Source organism: Macrosteles quadrilineatus, unplaced genomic scaffold (assembly GCF_028750875.1).
Source record: "Macrosteles quadrilineatus isolate MER2022 unplaced genomic scaffold, UCM_ALF_1.0 Scaffold_6__1_contigs__length_79288215, whole genome shotgun sequence".
NCBI classification, from domain to species: domain Eukaryota; kingdom Metazoa; phylum Arthropoda; class Insecta; order Hemiptera; family Cicadellidae; genus Macrosteles; species Macrosteles quadrilineatus.
In genome coordinates, this window is record NW_026542599.1 from 49,064,860 (window position 1) to 49,084,060 (window position 19,201).

Below are 19,201 nucleotides of genomic sequence, written 5' to 3' on the forward strand. Positions count from 1 at the left end.
GACTACTTTGTACAGATGGTTAACTAGCCACCCTTTTTACAAACTAGATGAGTTTTTTAAAAGCGATATTTCAAAATTGATATTTGAAAAGCAACCGCAATGTCCCCAACTTGTTTAATTCTTTGATTCATTCTAGTCATATTATTTAAGTAACTTGTTTCTGATGTTAACCATTTTGATATAGTCATATTTTTATTTACCTTTGACAATTTGTTTCAAAATCAATTTTTATCATTTTGCCATGTTAGTATTGTTTCTATGTACTCGTTCTATTTTGACTTGTATTTTGCTCATATTTTTTGCATTGTGTTTCACCATGCCATTAGTAGACTAGTTTTTAGATTAGAATCAGGCCAGCTTGTCTTAACTTATTTGATAAAATTATCTTTGTTACTATTTCATGTGAAATATTTAATTACATTTTAATATTATGTAGCAAATGACGAACCCTATTGCACTGTAAAATGTTTAAAGGGTAATAAAGATTCTTATTCTTATTCTTATAAACTGTAGGTCCCTTAGTTGCCAATAGCTGTATGGGCTATTAATTAACGGCTGTGTCTAAGGAACATGTCGGCCTTAGTCACTAACAAGACTACAAGATCCCGCCACTCATCCTTCACTCATATTTGGGTTAAAATACGCACATGTGGCGTCCCCATCTTAAATAATTGATAATTGATAAGATAATTGAATAATTGAACTGCAAAAACTATTGCATGAATATAAAATCATCACTCAGCTGCATGTTTTAGTCCTTTCACCTTTCAATTATGTTACAAATCCTTTCTCAGCTGTTGAGTAAAGAATTGTTTCTTTAAATTTACAGTAATTTATGGTTACACCTATTTTTAGAGAAATAACTTATAACTAATAAATCCAATTATTTTTGTATAGTTAACCTCTTTCATTAAAATGTGCATGTTCAAAATTAACAACTCATTTCTGCTGAACAGTATTCATCATACACTAAGATAAATTTAAAACTATACAAAACAAAGATAAAAGGATTAATGCAAACAACTCTTTCACTGATTTGTAAAAAAGATGTTTTACGAAGCTTGAATTGCGAAATGTGACTCCAACTTCAGATAGAAAGAAACTTTATAAATAAGAACATTAGGACACAAAACGGCAATGTTGGGAAACACAATATCTTAAAAAAACTATTTTACTTCCCACCTGAATACTAGGTCATATTCTGGGATGGAAAATGTCTGCAACAAATTGATAACCATCATTGAACTTTAAAAGAGAAACAATATCAATGTTATGTACTAAACAGACCCTTACGTTGCAGGTTGAGCATGGTATCAGGGAACGGGGTGAACTCAGTACCTCGCCCTAGTTACCGGACCTACCGCAAGATGGCGGACGCCGGGGTGCAATACGAACCCCAGGACGTCGAGTTCAATGGAAATAGAGACACAGAACTGGAGTCAAGCTTCACCAATCAGACGGTCGCTGAGATCAACACTTCAGGAAACATCTCTGAGCTGGACCAACCATCTTACAACAACACAAACTATGAGCATCGCCCGTTGTCACTGCAGGTGGACTAATTAACAGTTTTTTTTACTAGTAAATAACTTTTAGAACACACTTTTTGGCGCTTTTATATAAATACAATTTACAAAATACCTACCTTATTCAAACGCTATCCAATATATTTACACCGATACTGTAAACCTTAACAATACGTTAACATTATGTAAAAGATGTTACAATGACAATCGTTTTCAACCAGACATTTGGGTTATTATTATCAGGCCCAATAGAATATTGAACGAATCTAAATCGCCTTTGCTTAAATACACAAGGTCAACGGAAGTTTCTGAAGTGAACTCAGATAAGTTCAGGCGGATTCAAAGTTTATTTATTTATTTATCAATTTTTCCCTATTTTTACATGTTTCTTTATAAAATATACAGCTCTTTCCAAGCGTGTATTACCTTTCCTTTTTTACATACTTGAGGATTTTACAAAATTCTTCGATATCTTCGGCTTATGTCAAATTAAAATTGATTTATATAACCTTAAATATGGGTGGATCCAGCTAGTCAAAAAGGTAGAGGCTGTTGAGAATGATAATCAATAATCAAAGATGAAGTTACAGCTTGATAACAACAAGTTAGCTTTTACAAGTTAGTAAAATAACTTGACTGTACCCTGGCATTTTGTGGCAATCTGGAGGCGTAATGTATAACAAAATCCAAACCTAGAGGTGTACACTTATAAGTTTTTGTTTTTATTTTTTACAAATATTACCCCAAAAAGAGTCTGCCCCTCTGGCGGATCCTTGGCCTAAAACATATGTACTTCATTCAGTTAATAAACATTTTTTTCTGTCAAAATTGGTTTGCAGATTTAAAAAAAAATTACTACTGTTTTTCAGAGCTCTTCAAGTTCGTCCAGTAGCAGTAATGAAGAGCGAGGGGAGAAAAAGCGGACTTTGAACCCGAGTGAGCAAATGGATGTTGACGCTATTTGTGTCCAACAAAGTGCAGTCGAGCTTACTTCACCTGCGGGGAAAAACATTGAACTGACCGAACCGGAGAAAATAGACATTCCTGAGAAAGAAGAATCAAGTTGTGGTTTGGACTGTCTGTACTTTACAATGCAATGTTGCGAGTGCACCATTCTGTAGATTGAAAACTCAACAACGCACAACAGAATCTCTATGTTTTGCTGATCTTTGTTATGTATGTTGTTTCATTAATCAATTGTGATTTTTCGATTCCACATCGCTCTCTATTCGTACTGTGAATCGTGTGTGGTTTGAAATGTGATATTTTTGTATGACTGGGAACTATGAAAGCAACTAAGTTGCACGACTGTTGAGTTTATCTGAACTAAACAAGCGAGACATTGTTTGTTCTAGAGATAATATCGTTCCTAATGTAAGTGCAAAGCTAAAAAGTATTTTACTTGTTAAAGTAATCAAAGTTAATTTAAAATATATTGTTATTTGCTTTGAGTATTTATTGATTTTGTAATTTGAAGATACATTCTGTATTAAGTGTATATTAATATTTTTGTGGCTGAATGCTGTGTCTGTAAATATGATTATGTATAAACTGTTATCACTTTAAGGTTAAGTTTTAATATTAATTTAGTTCTAATATTATGTGCTGATAACTTTTATACTATAAATACATTGTATTATTAACATCTGTTGAATCAATCCTGCATCTAGACATTTGTCGGTTGCATTTTTTATTGGTTGACGACAACTTTAAATGTATTATAACCTAGGCCTACCACTTATATTTGATGAAGGTAAGTTTATGTTGTTACAGGGACAATTGCAGGTAAAACTTTGGTTTCATTTATAAGTCATGGGAAACGTTTGCAATAATATTTGACACGAAAACCTAATTACTATTTATTCCTTAACACTTGTCATTACTATGTAAAGTTTTGACGTATATCTTCTATGGTTGCCTATAGAAAAACAGTATTAAGTTTTGATATCCATAAAAGTGGTGTAGTGTGCATTTATCATTTGTCATCACTCATCCTGAATATAATTCGCAGAAAAATCATATCCATCCCACACAATGGCGAAGACATCATCATTTTCTCTAGCAATGCCAGCAAAATGTTGACACATCTGCAAGAATCACGAAGATGTCATCATTGTCGCCCTCGACTGCGGAAAATTCTACAACTTCTCTTACAATCGTATTCCATAATGACGTAAAATCATGAATATATTGTCCCGCGGTCTTGTTGGAAGTTAAAAAAATATTCTAGTTCACAAATCTCAATAGCAATTCTTAACATTCATTTTACTATCAATGGTGGAAAACAAGGTGTAAAAAAGTAAAGAGATAGTTACATTAAACATTTATTATAATTAATAACAGAACAATAAATACAAACTAGAGTTATATACATAAAACAAAATTGTAAAAAATACAAACCAGATTAGACGCATAAATTAAGATTAGAGCCTACTTAAAGACTTAAAAGCGAGAGTAAAAATGTTTATGGTTAAAAGAACTAACTTAAATATTATTAAAAATACAGTTGACATCATCTCTTTTGGTTGTAAAATAAAATAGTTTTCGCTACACTACTGTCAAATGACCTGTTTCCGTTACATGTTTATCACCTGAGAAAATTCATCATTCGATTGTTTTTTGGATTTTGCCGACGTAAACAAACAAATATTTGTTATTGTTTCGTCAACTGTTTCAATTTTTAACAACAAAATCTGTACAACCAAAGTAAATATCACCTTTAAATTGAAGGCATAACGTAAAACTTGCTGTGAGTTTTGTAACTTAATGTTCTTTAATAAGAAATATCCAATGTCTAGGAAAATTATTAGTCTTTGTAGTGTAGCGAAAAGTAACGGTCAAAACAGGAGTGGAAGTGGGGCTTTACATATTCTCGGCAATATGGTCGGGTTTATAAACATGGTCTCAAATATGTAATGACTCACTTTCTACTCTTGTTACGCAATATATACTATTCCATCCTTATTCGGAAGAGGAGTACATAATAAATTATTGCATTGAGTTTATGTTCATGGTTGAAAAGAAAACTATAACTGGCATAAATTGTATGTGCTAATAAGCACTAAAGGCACCAAATGTTTTAAACACTGAATTGACATACCAGAGTATACTATTCTAAAAATTATTTCAGTAAACTAAAGGTGGAAGTGAAATATAAATAAAGACTAGTAGAATTCATAAATAATCCTGCGTATGAGGAGGAAATTTATACAGATATTCAGTATAAATTACACTCAAGCTTTTGAATTTAAATAGAAAATATTGGTTTAGTTAAATAACATAAAAAGTAGGGATGGTGAAGTCTCGAAATTTCGGGAAATTTTCGGGAAATTTTAAATCTCGTTACACGAGACGAGATTTTTTTTTGGCCGAGATTTTTATCGAGACGAGAATTAAAAAAAAAAAAAATTAAAAACGCCTGCAGAAAGTCAATGCAATACCCGCAATACAGGAGCGTGTTGTAGTTGCGTTTCCTTTGTGAAGGCGTTCTTATTTAATTAATTCTTCAAATGTAAATATTACTTTAATTATTTTAATAACATTTGAGAAGTTTTGTTAAGTGTTAGCAGTGTGAGGAATGTTTTATTACTATAAAAAAGTCAAAACAAGTAACTATTTTATAAAAATTAATATTTTATTTTATGATTTATTTTATTTTAGGATAAGGTCTAGTCTTCAGTTCTATCCTAACTGATATCACTATGTTTCCTCATCGTAGGCATTTTTAATAATTTAGGCGTGATTAATAAAAAAATGTTATGCTGATGTTTTTTAATAAAAGATTGCAAATATTCTTGCCTATTATCATTATTTTTCTATTTAAACAGTCATCTAACAATGATACAAAATCAGGTAAAAATTCCGAACGTTTATTTCCCGTTGTGTATGAGAAGGGAAATCCCGTCTCGATCTCGTCTCGAAATTTTATGAGAAATAAAAAAATCTCGTCTCGTCTCGTCTCGAACTCAAAATCCAATCTCGTCCATCCCTAATAAAAAGTCAAGATTGTAAATTAATTTCTACTTTTGAATGTAAAGAAATTTCAACCAATTTGTTCCAAAACTCAGCTTAGTTTTACCATCGGTTTAGTTACTGAAGTAGAAGTAGACATCCCATCTACATGGATAATTTTAACCCTTTTCCACTCAAAGACACAGTCAACTGAAGAATGAGTGAAATGATACTGTATTCAAGTATTTTAGTCTCTGAAAGTTGATGAATAGATACAAGATGTCATAGTTAGTATGAAGTTGCCCATTCCTTTTTGTATAATCAAGAATTATTTGGGTGTATATAAGAGAAAACAGTTGTTACAGCAGCATTGTTGGCTAAATTGCATTAAGTTATTTTTAATTCTAAAACTTTGGAATGTCTACTTCACATAATATATATCTATAATGAGCAATTATTTTACTGTAAGTTGTTGACCTTTTTAACAGTTAAATTCTACACAGAAAAATTAATTATAAAATTTACCTATCCATACATTATAATTTTGACAGGAATAAATACTTAAATGTAAAAGCTTCTACAATACATAATGTTAAGTTATAACATAAAGTACTCCTAAACATAAAATAAATAGGATTATTATTAATGAACACAATTCCACAGTTACATTCATTTATGAAAACAAATTACAGCAAAACATTAACTAAACTAAACAAGTTAAATATTTAAATTGAATTATAAATTCCCTAATATTGTGACCACTTAATTATGTATATTCATGTAATTTTTGGGATTTAATATTATTTATATCTAGAGTTAAAAGGTAATAATAAACCATCAAAGAAACCAATGGTAATAGTCAGAATATTAAATATTTTAAAAGATGTTATTTACCAACCAACAAATAAGTGACCAAAAAATTTAAAGTAAATAAACAATCTTAGACTGAAAGATAATTTAAATATTCATTACAAACTTTTAGCTTTAAGTACAATTTCATGGACACTTAACATTTTATAGATGAGACGATATTAAATCTTGGCAAGACAATGTAAAATTAAATTGTTTGAACACTTCAAGCACAGCCTATTCTATTCCAAAATTCGGACTTATAATTGACTTCTATGCTAAGTATCAAGGCAAAATACGACGGAGAATGTTTCCTGTAGTTATTGGAAGCAGAAAAGTTTGAACACTTAAACTTGAACTTTTCTGATAAAAATCGTCAGTAGCCTAAATCTAGCTTTTAACTAATATCAATTTCCCAATGTTTCTTAAGTAAAAAATCTCATCCGGGAACACACAGTACTCAACGTAATAGTTAAAAACTTTATTTTATATATGTATATATATATATATATATATTTATATATAATTTAACATCTGAATAAAAACAAGAATGTTTAGCGTAGACTATGTAATCCTTACAAAAATTGAGAGACCTAAAAAACTAACAAGCCACTTTTAGTACAGTTAAAAAGTCAATCTGTCTTCCTTTTCAAAATGTTATTGAAATAAAAACATCTGTCAGATGAATAGTCCTTGAATAAAACAACAATACACAGAATAATACAAGTAAAACGACTCTACTAAAATATCTTTTGTGCTTCAAATATTGTTAACATTTGAGCTAAAATGTGACAGAAAATTTGAAACTGTACATAAAATTATTACTAACATTGAATATAACTGTATATAATATATATCTTAAACTCTATAAAACATCATCGCATTCCAATACTGTATGACTGATATTTGTACAGACAGATAAATGTACACTTTGTACCAAACATACGTTCCCTGCATAACTACAGCACTAAAAAATAATCTGAAACTGCGAATGATTAAAAATCAACAATAACATTTTAACTTCTAAAATGATAGAAAATATAAATTCCTCCTTGAATTACCTTGTTATCTTGTTAGAAACTAACCCAAAATGCCAAGTAAAGACCACACCAAAATCAAATATAACCACTATAATACTGTTGATTAAAAATATTAATTGTAATAAATGATCATTAGTAGTCTGAAAATTAGCACTGAATCTTACATCATAAGCATGAGTAAAATAATCATACTAAAAATGTTATTGTTTTTTGTTGAATGTTTGGATTAGGCTAAAATATACAAATTAACAAATATGTATACATGGTTAATTTTTTTGTTAAACCTACTATCGTTTTTGTAAAACCAACTATAACCTCAATCGATCAACTCCTAGGAAAATAACAAAAAATATCCTAATTTAAATGCTTAGGATTATTACACTTGCAAATCTTCGTAGCCATTCTAAATAAATTACTACACACTTAAGGAGGCAGGCTATTTGAAAATCATTACTACAAAGCTTGTGGTTAATGTTTGTTGGCAGTATATTCAAAATTTTGAAATTAGCTAAGTGTACTTCAAAGTATTATTTTTGTTCACTTACTCTCCAGGTTAGTTACGGGGTAAAAACAGCAATTCTCAAACTTTTCAAAGTGTGACCATAAACCAAAAATGCACATCCACCGAGCACCATTGGCTGTTTAAAACTTTGTATACATATTGAACCAAAATAGATATTAGTTCAGCCATTGATTTTACCTTTTTGAACAATTACAATGTTCACAAAATGTATATAATTTTTTTATACTTTAAAAATAAATCAGGCTAAATAAAATTCTCTAGAAATTGTCAACCTAAATCGTTAAAATATAAATAATCTTGCAGCAGTACTCAAACAAGGTAACATGATAACATAACGTAAAACTAAAGTGTTTGAACTAGGCTACACAAAGTGTTTGAAATTATGGACCTTATGGCACAATAAATAAAATCATCTACAATCGATTGGAACAAACCTAAGTTTGAGAACTGCTTGGTTAGGGGATGCAAAATACACCGGAGATTCTACGACAGGTCGGCAAGTGACTTATCGCTTCATCTTATCCAAAATCGGAAGCACCATGTCGAAGGTCGGACGTTTTCCAGGATCCTCGTTCATACAGATCCTGATCAACTTGGCCAGGTGGGACGAGATGCCGGGGGGAATACTGATGCGGAGACCCTCCAGAGCGACCTACAAATAACTCACTTGTAAGTTCGTGAACAAGTTTGCGATCAAAATAAAGAGGAAAACACTGTCAATGAAAGCCCTCACCTTACTCAAGGTGTAAACATACTCTGAATTTTCTATTTCCTGCAAAGGTTTGACAGTTTTTAACCCTCATACAAAGTTAGGCCTACTAATTTAGTTGTGGACACATAAAAGAATACAAAAAATTATAGTTATCTTAAAAAATATATTTATGTGACCTATATGCAAAATCAAGTATATGTAAAATTGTACAGTTACAGTTAAAATATGTTTGAAAAAAGAGCACAAAAGTAACTCTCTACACAGTTACGACATCAATTTATTTCAAGGTTTTTTATCACTAAATCATCTATGACATTGATGAATTACCAAGTAGGCTATATTCATAATTTACCAGTGAGTTAGAAAATGTCAATATATATGTTACCTTTAATATTTTAAGACTGGCGGTGCACATAATTTTTATTAGCTTTAACTTAAATAATTACACAAATAAAATTTTGTGATTTAATTTTTATTCTGTACTTTCAAATGGAAACAACACGGGTAAACCAAAGTTTTAGTTTGTTTTGACACAACATAAATTAACAGCTTATCAATGAAGTTACCTTCATTCCCACTTCCATGGGGGACAAGTCAGCAAAGGGAACCTCACGAGTAGCGAGCTCCCACAGAAGTACGGCGAAACTCCACATATCGCTAGCCTCAAGGTTGATCTCGCTAGGCTTCTTTTGAAGCGCTGCAAAAACACAAACCATTGCAATATAAAAATTACAGAAATTAGTCAATTGCAAGAAGTTTGCTTTTGCATATCGGTATAAAATCCATACCGTACCTAAATAACGTTGTTTCGTGGGACTAGGTATGGAATATTACTTTGTGAACCTTGCAATCTTTAGTTATTTTCACATTCAAAGTTGATGATATTTTTAAGTGAATTTTGTAAAACTGTTTATAAAATGGTCAATGAAAAGTGACCAACTAAAATCACACAATTTTGCTTCATGAGTAGAGAAAAGTAGTGTCAAATATTGTAAAGAGGAAGTGTTTGGCAATGTTGTGTGAGTAGGCTGATAGTGTTGTTAAACAATAACTTGTTGTGCTGACCTACTGAAGGCTGTTGCTTTAAGTAGGCCAGTGCACTTGATCAAGGGGTCAGTTTTGTGTGGAGTGGTTTGTGTGGTGCACCAGAGGACGGGGTCCTGCTGGGGGAGCTGGAGCCCAAGGCCCTTGGCCTTGGGTCCAGGTAAGAAAATGTTAAGGGTTTTCAAAATTGGGGTTTAGAGTCTTTTCAAAATTGGGGTTTCAGTTTCTAACTAAATGATTACAGTTCCAGTCTACTCTACCTTTTTTGATTGTTAGTTTAGCTTTGTGTTCTTTGTGTTGTTTTGAGTAATTAATAAAGTTGGGTTTTGTAAGCGAGTGCTGAGTTTCATTCCTGAGCTACGTCACCCAAAGTAACAGTAGGTATTCCAAAGAGGAAATACGTACCGTTACAGTAGCTTATGTAGCCTACTTGATAATTTAAGTGACCTTACTGAATCCAAACAAATCATAAGTTCACCAATAGCGTTACTAAGTTTTAAAATAAAACAAAACCTAAAACAAAGTCATCATAAACTTGCTAGGCCTACAGTACTAATATTTGTTTACCCTCAGGAGACATCCAAGCTGGATAGTAGACACGGCCTTTCTCTTGAAAAGAGAACTTAGCATCGGCCATGTTGATTCTTGCTGTCAGGTCCTCGTCGATCTAAAACAGAAAATTGGAAAGGTTATGTTTGATTTTCTTCTTGAGATACTATGTTTTAGAGGTGATTTTAAAGGAAATTTTCGTCTTTAGGTAACGGCTGATTTAAAATGGATGAAGCATTTGATACTGTCATGTGGCTTCAACCAATGAATACACAAACTATAAAGATATCCTATAGAATATATTCTAACAGTATTTTCCAATTTGGCACGCGAAATATTTGTAGTTCTGCACTGAACCAAGATCCAGCGCTGGCGTCAAGTTTAGCACGCGGTGAAGTGCGAGAGAGAGCGACATACACTGTTTTCGTCCCCTCTCTCCCTCTCTCGTGACCTGGCCCATAGGGGACGAAAACAGTGTATGTCGCTCTCTCTCCCACTTCACTGCGTGCTAAACTTGACGCCAGCGGTGAATGGTGGTTCAGTGAAAAACTACAGATGTTTCGCGGGCCAAATTTGAAAATACTGTTAGAATATTGTCCATAGGACCTGTTCTCCTTTATAGTTTGTGTATTCATTGCTTCAACTTAATGTTTGTTCTTTATTTTTTGATTTGTTGGAGGAATTGATAGCTTACTTTAGTAAAAGAATAGGCCATAGAACACACAACACTTCAGGACCAAATATTATGTTTTATCGTATCTCCGTGTGCTTTATGGTGTGCCTGTACTTTCAAAGGTAAGCTAGCTGGCTACCAATTCCTGCAAAAAAATAAAAAAATAAAGCTTATAATTATTTATAAAAAATAATGATCATTTCTGGACCCAGTAAAACTACAAGTTCTCCTAACAGTGTACCACCACCTACCATGATGTGTCGGCTGTTGAGGTGGTAGCGTGGGGTGAGGCGCTCTAGACTGTGTAGGAATGCCATCCCTCGGGCGACATCGACAGCGAACCGCAGAGCCTGAGCGGAGTCTACCACCACGCCAGCACCCTCGTGCAGTAGAGTGAACAACGAACCCCACGGCATGTGCTGGTTGATCACTACGAGGCTGGGCGGAGAGTTACAGCAGCCAACCACAGGCAACACATTCGGATGAGAGAAGATCCTGCATAGAAAGATTGGGAGTTACAGAGTGTTTAAATATTTTAATGTTCAATGGTAAAATCCAGTATCACAATGTTCAAAACTAATGTCTACAACTGAGCTGTTGAAAAATGTACTACATCTTATTTATTAACCGTAAGGAAAAGCCAGGTGGCTGGTTTGGGAAATATTAAAAAAATGATCGTTCTGGCTTACACTCTGCAATATGTAAGCTGATATTACCATGCTAACCAATCATGACCCTGATTTTCACCCTAATGTAGGACTTCTTACAAAACTAGATTGAACAGTGTAATGATTTGTGATTTGTTATCTGTGTAACTTTTGATTCTGGCTCTATTTTTTTTTTTTTTTTCAGATAATCTAGCTGAATTTTATTGGTTTACAAAATAATTAGGACCTTAATCGCCTAGGCTACTCAAGATTTTTTTTTAAAGGGGAAGAGTTCAGCTAGCTTACCTAAGTCTAGGGGCTAGATAATATATTCACAGTAAAAGGGCACAGATCCTTTGATATTGCATCCTATAGCACTTCTCCAAAGAGTAGATATGGAAAAGATGAACTTTTTGTGTCTTTTCCTTTTTTTGTTTATAGATATATCAGCCACTGGGCTCTATAATTTTCACCTGTAAGCTAGCTATGTAAGCTTATCTCTCCTTGCAAAGTAATTCCCGTTCAACCACTTTTATTTAAATTATGTCACTTAATTCAGACAGTGACATACTTTGTATACATACCAGAAACTGAAGGTAAAATTTTGGATGAGTTTATAACAGAGTCAAATAAGCTACAGCTTTGTTTCTAAGATCACAGCTGACTGACTGATTCCATCGGACTCACCTTAGTTTAGGAAACTCCTCATTGAAGTCCCTAGAGATACGAGGAGTACACTCTCTCACAGCCAGTATCTTGGCTACAATGTCGTTCTTTTGCCATCGTCCACGCCAGGTCTCGCCCGAGGGGGATACAGCAATACGAGTGTGTAGTGAGAGATCTGAGATGTTGATACCTTTGTGACGAGACAATGTAGCATCACCTGTGACAACAAGTTTCTTATAGGCTAATACTCGTAAAGTGTTGACAATATAAAAAAAAAAAACTTTACAGATAGGGCCTACATCATCTCAATCACTACTAGATGCTTGCAAAAAAATCTTAATTTGCAAATTATTCTCAAATACTTACGGCTTCGGGTCTTAAGTCCAAGCCAGCTTTGGTCCTTGAAGTTAATTTTCTTCAAGTCCTGTCCAGTCTCAACAGCCAAATCTAAAAAGATTAGAATACAGTAGTATCAAATGTATGAGGAATATAAAGGATCTGTGCATTAATTAGTTATCTTTTTATTTCTTTAAAAAAGACATACTTTTACCAACTATTCAAGCAAATCATCATTAAGGTACAATTTATAATTTAACACTTTGGTAATCAGTAAAGAAAAGTCTTATTTGCGTTCGAGAGGGTGAGAATGACATAGGCCTATCCATTTGCCACAAGGATAGGTCTACTGGAGAAAATTATCTTCCATACTCGACAGGTTTTTCCTTTCCTCATCTACACTTTGAAATGGGAAAAAAACTACTTTGCTCTCTAAAGATACTACTAGCCAATATGTTTTTAGTAAAATGAGTTAGTTGGACCTTTTCTATCGCTTGAGTGTTCGGTTCGGATACTGTGTAGCCCATCAGGAGGTACAGAAAATCCTCCAAGTTAAGCAATAAAGAGGGCCAAACTGTCAAACTATTTTACTTTAAAAAAGTATCCCTCACAATAATGAACTTTAAAAACATGTTTCATGTGTTTACTAACCATGTAGCCGTTTGGCCAAAGGCCCCCGTGCCTTGTCAAGCGGAGTGTCACCGTCTTTATTGGCCAGAGACGCTAGAGCACCTTGTGATATGAGGTCCTCCGCGAGTTGTTGGTAGCCCCAGAAACATGCATAGTGCAGCGGCGTGTTTCCGTGCTCGTTTGTGAAGTTGATGTCCGCACGATTACGCAACAACTGCAAAAATTAATTAAACTTTAAAATGGTTTCTCAAATCAGAATCAATTTGAAATTGTAGGCATTTCTATTCCAGTTGGTTGTATTAGAATATGTTTTGCCAACCTACCAAGATGATTAAGTTAGAGACTAAAATTAGTGATATTTCTGAAATTCAATTTAATTTGTACCGGTATATGCCTTAATTCATTTTTACAAGATTTAATATGTGTAATGGTTTTTTATGATTATACCCTAACAAACCACAAATGATATCAGAGAGTAGGCTATCTTACATACCATATGGACAATTTCTCGATGACCATGTGCAGCAGCCAGGTGAAGAGGCGTATCGTCTCCGCGATTAGTGGCATTAACTCGGGCACCACGCTGAAGCAGCAACTCGACAATTTTAGTGTGCCCTTCTTTAGAAGCCCAGTGCAACGGACTGAATCCATGATCATCTCTAAATTAAAATGGTAAGTTATTAATTAAACAGTTAAATATTTTATAAACCTGGGATTGACTTGAACCATAGGCAAATAGAATAAATGTTGACCGTCAGCTGTGCTGCGGTTAGCAGAAGTTCTGGCGTCCACCACTAGGTTTGCCGTGTAGTTACGGCGCAAACCGCTGCAAGCGGAAATCCCGGCTGTCCCGCTTGCATACGGCTCATGCGCTTCCCGGAAGCGCAGGAGCCATATGCGACCGTCAGACTCTGCAGCGGTGTGCGCCGTAACTACACGGCAAACCTAGCGGTGGGCACCGGAACCTTCCTTTGACAGTCTATATTTATTCTAATTGTCTATGCTTGAACGAATCTAGAAATCCCGGGGTTGGATTAACTTAAAGCCAAATAACCTTTAAGCCAAACTTAAAGAATCAAATGTTTATTTCTTCTTTCTAGTAAATCTTAGACAAAACATGGGCATGCAGCTTGGAAGATTTTATCTTAGAAACGTTGGATACTGGTACCAATGATAATTTGTAAAGTTATTGTATAAGTTATGTTAGTAAAAATAATTAACAGCAGTTTCATAAGTTAAGTGTCCCATAGAACAATTGAATGAAATTTTGATAGGGATCGATTATTTCATTTGATAAGTTATGTAACTTATAATATATTTAGAGTTAAACTTAAGTTCTGGTACTGGTACTCGATTTTAACTAAGTTAAGTACTAATTAATATCGTAACTTTACTCTGTAAAATAACATATTAAGTTAACTTAATCCCTTTCAATTATTGAAGCAAATCAGCCTAGGCCTACTAGTTACAAATTTCAATAATTAGGCCTACTAGGGCCTAGGCTAAAGATTGTACACACTAGGAATATAGGACCGAGCCTATATTATGTTGATTCTATACCATGTGTTGAAAGCAATGACAATCTGAACTTTGGAGAGGCCTTTAATACAAATAATCAGTTCACCAGATGGAGACATGCTAGCCCAACTCATGTATTGAAGGTTATCAAATCCTTCAAGAACTCACATAGTCCGGATGAATGTAATTGTGCTCAAGTATATTGCTGATGTGATAGCCTACCCCCTTTCAGTTGTAATTAATACCTGTGTTGAACAAGGGGTGTTCCCTCGTGTCCTCAAGACTGCACGTACTGTACCAATATTTAAGAAGGGCGACCCTCATCTAATGTCAAGCTACAGACCTATCTCTATTATTCCAGCACTGGCCAAAGTGTTTGAGACTGTTATGTAGGACCAGTTGGTGTTCCACTTTGAAAGGAACAAGCTATTCGCAGAAGCACAACATGGATTCAGGGAGCAGAAATCAACATTGAATGCCGTGTTAAAACTGGTCTCTAGTATTTTGGACACATTTGAGGAAAGAGGTTCAGTATCCCTTATTCTTGCCGATTTAAGTAAGGCATTTGAGTGTGTTCCTCACAAAGTTCTATTACAAAAATTGAAGAAATATGGTGTCCAAGGACCAGTCCTACATCTGCTGTAGGTACTCCTATCTCCAAGACGGTAACTCTAGCAGATAGTCTCAATACGAGGAGTCTCATCTTCCCCCCTTCCAGTGAGACATGGTGTCCCACAGGGCTCTGTCATGGGTCCAGTGCTGTTTATCATTGTGATAAATTACTTAAGTTTGCTAGGTGATATACTACTCTTTGCAGATGACACCACCAATATGCTCAAGGGGTAAGTCACCAGAAGATTCAAGTCTGAGGGCAAATCAAATTTTCAACAAGGCAAAGGCCTGGTTTGAAATTAATAGGCTAAGTCTCAATGCTGACATAACCCAAACTATGACATGCAGCCTCAGCCAGGTTTGCCAGCCTGAGACGGTGAAACTGTTGGGATTCCAACTCGACTCATGACTAATGTGGAACGAGCATTCAGAAAATGTCTGCAAAAAGCTATCAAGAGTTGTACACCTGCTGCGTAGGCTTATGTATGCCACTTTTGTTAAAGGAACATCTAACCATTATCTATCATGGGCTCTTTCATAGCCATCTTAGCTGTGACCTGTAGCTGTGTAGCTTCTCCAGAAAAAAGCTGTAAGGATAGCGTAGTCGGCCGACTATCTAGACCACTGTAGGTTAATTTTTCGGCAACTGGGAATCGTCACTGTGTACAGCAATTATATTTTTGTAAGCCTACTACACGTCAAGACAAACATAAACACCTTTTGTACAAGAGCGGAGATGCATGGCCTGAATCTTCGACATAGCATCAGATTAAACCTCCCCTACTGCAGACTCACAAAAAAAGGACTGTTTCCCTCACCTGGCCCTCAAGATGTTCAATAGGCTGCCAGCTGGAGTTAAATCCCTGGATGACAATAACTTCAAGACCAAAATTAAGTCCTGGCTCATTGGTAGAGCATACTACTCACTGAAAGAGTTCTTCAAGGACAACTTTAGCGACCTCGTCTAGCCAAACAAACCATTGACGTAATCAATCCAGCAACGCTGGTCGAAGATGAAGACTTCAATTATCAAGTAACTTAAGTAAGTAAGATACTTAACTTAAGTACCGTATGTTTTAACTTAATTTTAATTTAAGTTAAGACACATTCAGAGGAGTGGAAAGTTCACACAAAATTATTTTCTGTAGCATGCACCTTACCAATAATGTGCTAAAATAGGCTACATAAGTTTAAAAATTCAATGTCATAAGGAGGTGGAGCATATAAGCATGTCCTTATAAGGTTATATCCATTTGATGCATAGACTACTTGGCATTTAAAGATTGTTTTAATAAGTTATAGTTATTAGCAAAATTTAAAATTTACTTTGGTCTGACTGTAGTTTGTGTCAATTATTAGGGAAAGATTGAGTATAAATCTAGCTTTAATGTATCTCATAGGCCTACCCTTGGTTCATGTCATTTTCAGTATCATCCAACCAAACACGGACTTGCATTGCATTTCCTTCCCTGCACCAATGAAAAATATCTTCCATTTTGATTTGAGGATTTTAAATTTCAAAAGTAGAAAAATATTGTTTTAATGAAATAAATACACAAATGAAAATTAGTACACTCCCAAAAATAAACAACCAATTTCATTCGTTCATTCCATTCCACTAGACTTAGTTAGACTAGGTTTGTTGTGCTAGTGCTGCCATCTCCCGGATAAATTGCCAACTACAACTACTAGGTGTGTATTCGTGTATTTGGTAGGAGAGGCGGGAGGTTGGTTCTAGCAGACCGCTTGAAGCAGCACTTGTCTGATTGTTATGAGGTTGACGTGACAGCTGTTGCACTCTAGTAGGAAAATGTATAACTATTGTTGCTGGTTGGTGTTGGTTTGGTTTGGACTTTTTATTTGTTTGGTCTTGGTTTGATAGCCTTCTGTCACTTGCTGTCACTGAGCTAAAATTATAACTGGAGGTAGCGCTGCCATGGCAGAAGTCTGTCAAAAGCGTGTCGCTGATTTTGTTAGTTTGGTATAGCAGCGAGTTTTCTTATCATAGCAATAACATGGCTTCTATAACTAGGTTGGTATAGCAGTGAGTATTTTTATCCAATAACATGGCTTCCTTATAATTCACACCTCACGCAAACATGGCGGCTGGCGACACGCATCTTTGACATTCAGTGCTACCTCCAGTTAGAATTATAGCTCAGTGCTTGCTGTCCGAGACGAGGGGTCGAGGTCCGGGTCCGACAGCACACCTTCACCTTCGCTAATGAATAAAATGGTAGTTGGTTTGGGTAGCCTGCTTGCACTTGGTAGTTCAGTGCTGCGCGCAGAAGCTATTTGTATTAATATAGTATTAAAATATGCGATTGGCGACTATTATTACTGGGAGGGGAGGGGGCGCCACAACCACGTTTGCTCGCTCAAGGCCACACTCCGGGTGTTGCCAACCCTAGGGACAGCCCTGAGTGCTCTGCTCGCTCACTGCACTGGCCAGGGTATTCACTCAAGGGAGGTATAGAAGAGCCTTCGATGAAGTCAGCTGTAGATCTCTTATCTCGAGGGAAATAAAATGGAATGAAATGAAAAATTATTTATTTAGTCAGGCAAAGTTAGGGCCACATGGCCCTCTCTTACACTTAACCTGTTTATACAAATCTAAACATATAAAATACAATACATATACAATACACAATACAAATACTATAATCTATTTACAATATTTAATGAGACAAGAAACAATAAACTTTTAAAACATACCACCCTACAAAACACCCACACACACACACCCACACACACACACAAACACACACACGCACACCTGTCAGTGATCAACCAAGCGCACGCCTAGGATATACCTACCATGGCCATACGTCCAGAAAACAGATTTTTTAGTGCTGTCACAAACCGGGGACGGCTATCAAGGTTTTTTTTTTTTGCTAGAGGGAGATCATTCCAAAGGCGACAAGCAGAAAACAACAAACGGTCTGTCATAAACTCCCGTTCTATGATGAGGCATACGCAGTTTCTTACACTTTCTTCAGCTACAAATTTAAAGTCGTTTAAAAAATATTTTGGAAATTTTGTTTTTAATATTGAATAGGTTATCATAAGAATTTTTATTGATATTAGCTTAGGTCACAACCCCATTAGGGGGGAACACCATTAAACCAACGATACGGTACTGAGTCATCGGCCTCAATGGTGTAGTGAAAGCGTTTTTGATCTGAAAGTGCCGGGTTCGAATCTCGCTGGTAGCATTAACTTTTTGTCTGACATCTTTTCATTATCAGCAAGTTTGGTTGGTTTGGTTACGTTATGCCAGCTTGATTTTATAATTAAAACATTATAAAATGAAATTTAAGCCATTTATAGTTTTATTTTATGAAAAAGAACAATTTTTTTTAAATTAGTAAAACCTTCATTGGATTTTTTCATTATCAGCAAGTTTAGTTAGATTATGACAGTTTTTATAATTTTGTAAAACTAAAAGAATCAAGAATCAAGATCTTTATTGTCATTGACCTTTTACAAGGAATAGACATAGTCAACAATAGAAATAAAAACTAAGGCTATAAAATACAGTGGGTTCTAAATTAAAAATTAATATTAACATCAGAAACTAAGTACTCTGTTATACGGTAATATGGATTTTGGACGAGCCACTCAAACATTTCAGACTTAAACCTATTAAAAGGAATTGAAAAAGATTAATTTTATAATTTTTCTTAATTTTATAATTAACTTATAGCATCTTATAGAGATATAAAGTTAATGCTTATATAGTGACATAAAATTACTGTGCTCTCTACTACAGCGCTGTTCACGGAGAAATTTTGAACTAAACTATGATTTCATCGTTGCCTCATTTGCTCATTTATACCTCCCGTAAGTCAGACCCACTGGCGAGGCCACTGCTCAGCGTTTATCCAGTTGTTACAGCTACTAGCAGACGAGTTTGTGTATTGTG

At 34.7% G+C, this 19,201-nt stretch overlaps 2 protein-coding genes across 6 annotated transcripts in view; one reads left to right on the top strand and one right to left on the bottom strand.

The window, feature by feature from the left end:
- Positions 1-3,096, top strand: part of LOC128996732 (uncharacterized) — a 43,850-nt gene extending 40,754 nt beyond the window's left edge. For all 5 annotated transcript variants that reach the window (XM_054422179.1, XM_054422182.1, XM_054422181.1 and 2 more), the window contains 2 exons: positions 1,301-1,553; positions 2,396-3,096. In XM_054422179.1, coding sequence (XP_054278154.1) covers positions 1,301-1,553; positions 2,396-2,647 — 505 coding nt within the window. In that variant the 3' untranslated portion in view covers positions 2,648-3,096. The remainder of the gene's footprint in view (positions 1-1,300; positions 1,554-2,395) is intronic.
- A 740-nt stretch (positions 3,097-3,836) lies between these two features.
- Positions 3,837-16,886, bottom strand: LOC128996638 (integrin-linked protein kinase-like). The gene is made up of 9 exons (XM_054422056.1): positions 16,683-16,886; positions 13,640-13,805; positions 13,168-13,360; positions 12,547-12,627; positions 12,202-12,397; positions 11,119-11,362; positions 10,213-10,312; positions 9,168-9,298; positions 3,837-8,541 (listed from the first exon to the last, which is right to left on the bottom strand). The coding sequence occupies exons 1-9, from the start codon at positions 16,769-16,771 to the stop codon at positions 8,395-8,397; spliced, it is 1,347 nt and encodes a 448-aa protein (XP_054278031.1). The 5' UTR covers positions 16,772-16,886; the 3' UTR covers positions 3,837-8,394.
- Positions 16,887-19,201: the final 2,315 nt, after the last annotated feature.

Excerpts from the sequence above, each read along its gene's own strand:
- LOC128996638 (XM_054422056.1), bottom strand. The coding sequence starts at position 16,771 with ATGGAAGATATTTTTCATTGGTGCAGGGAAGGAAATGCAATGCAAGTC. Across the intron at positions 13,361-13,639 it reads ATCGAGAAATTGTCCATATG|TTGTTGCGTAATCGTGCGGA; the intron begins GTATGTAAGATA and ends TAATTTTTGCAG. Across the intron at positions 11,363-12,201 it reads GAGGAGTTTCCTAAACTAAG|GATCTTCTCTCATCCGAATG; the intron begins GTGAGTCCGATG and ends CTTTCTATGCAG.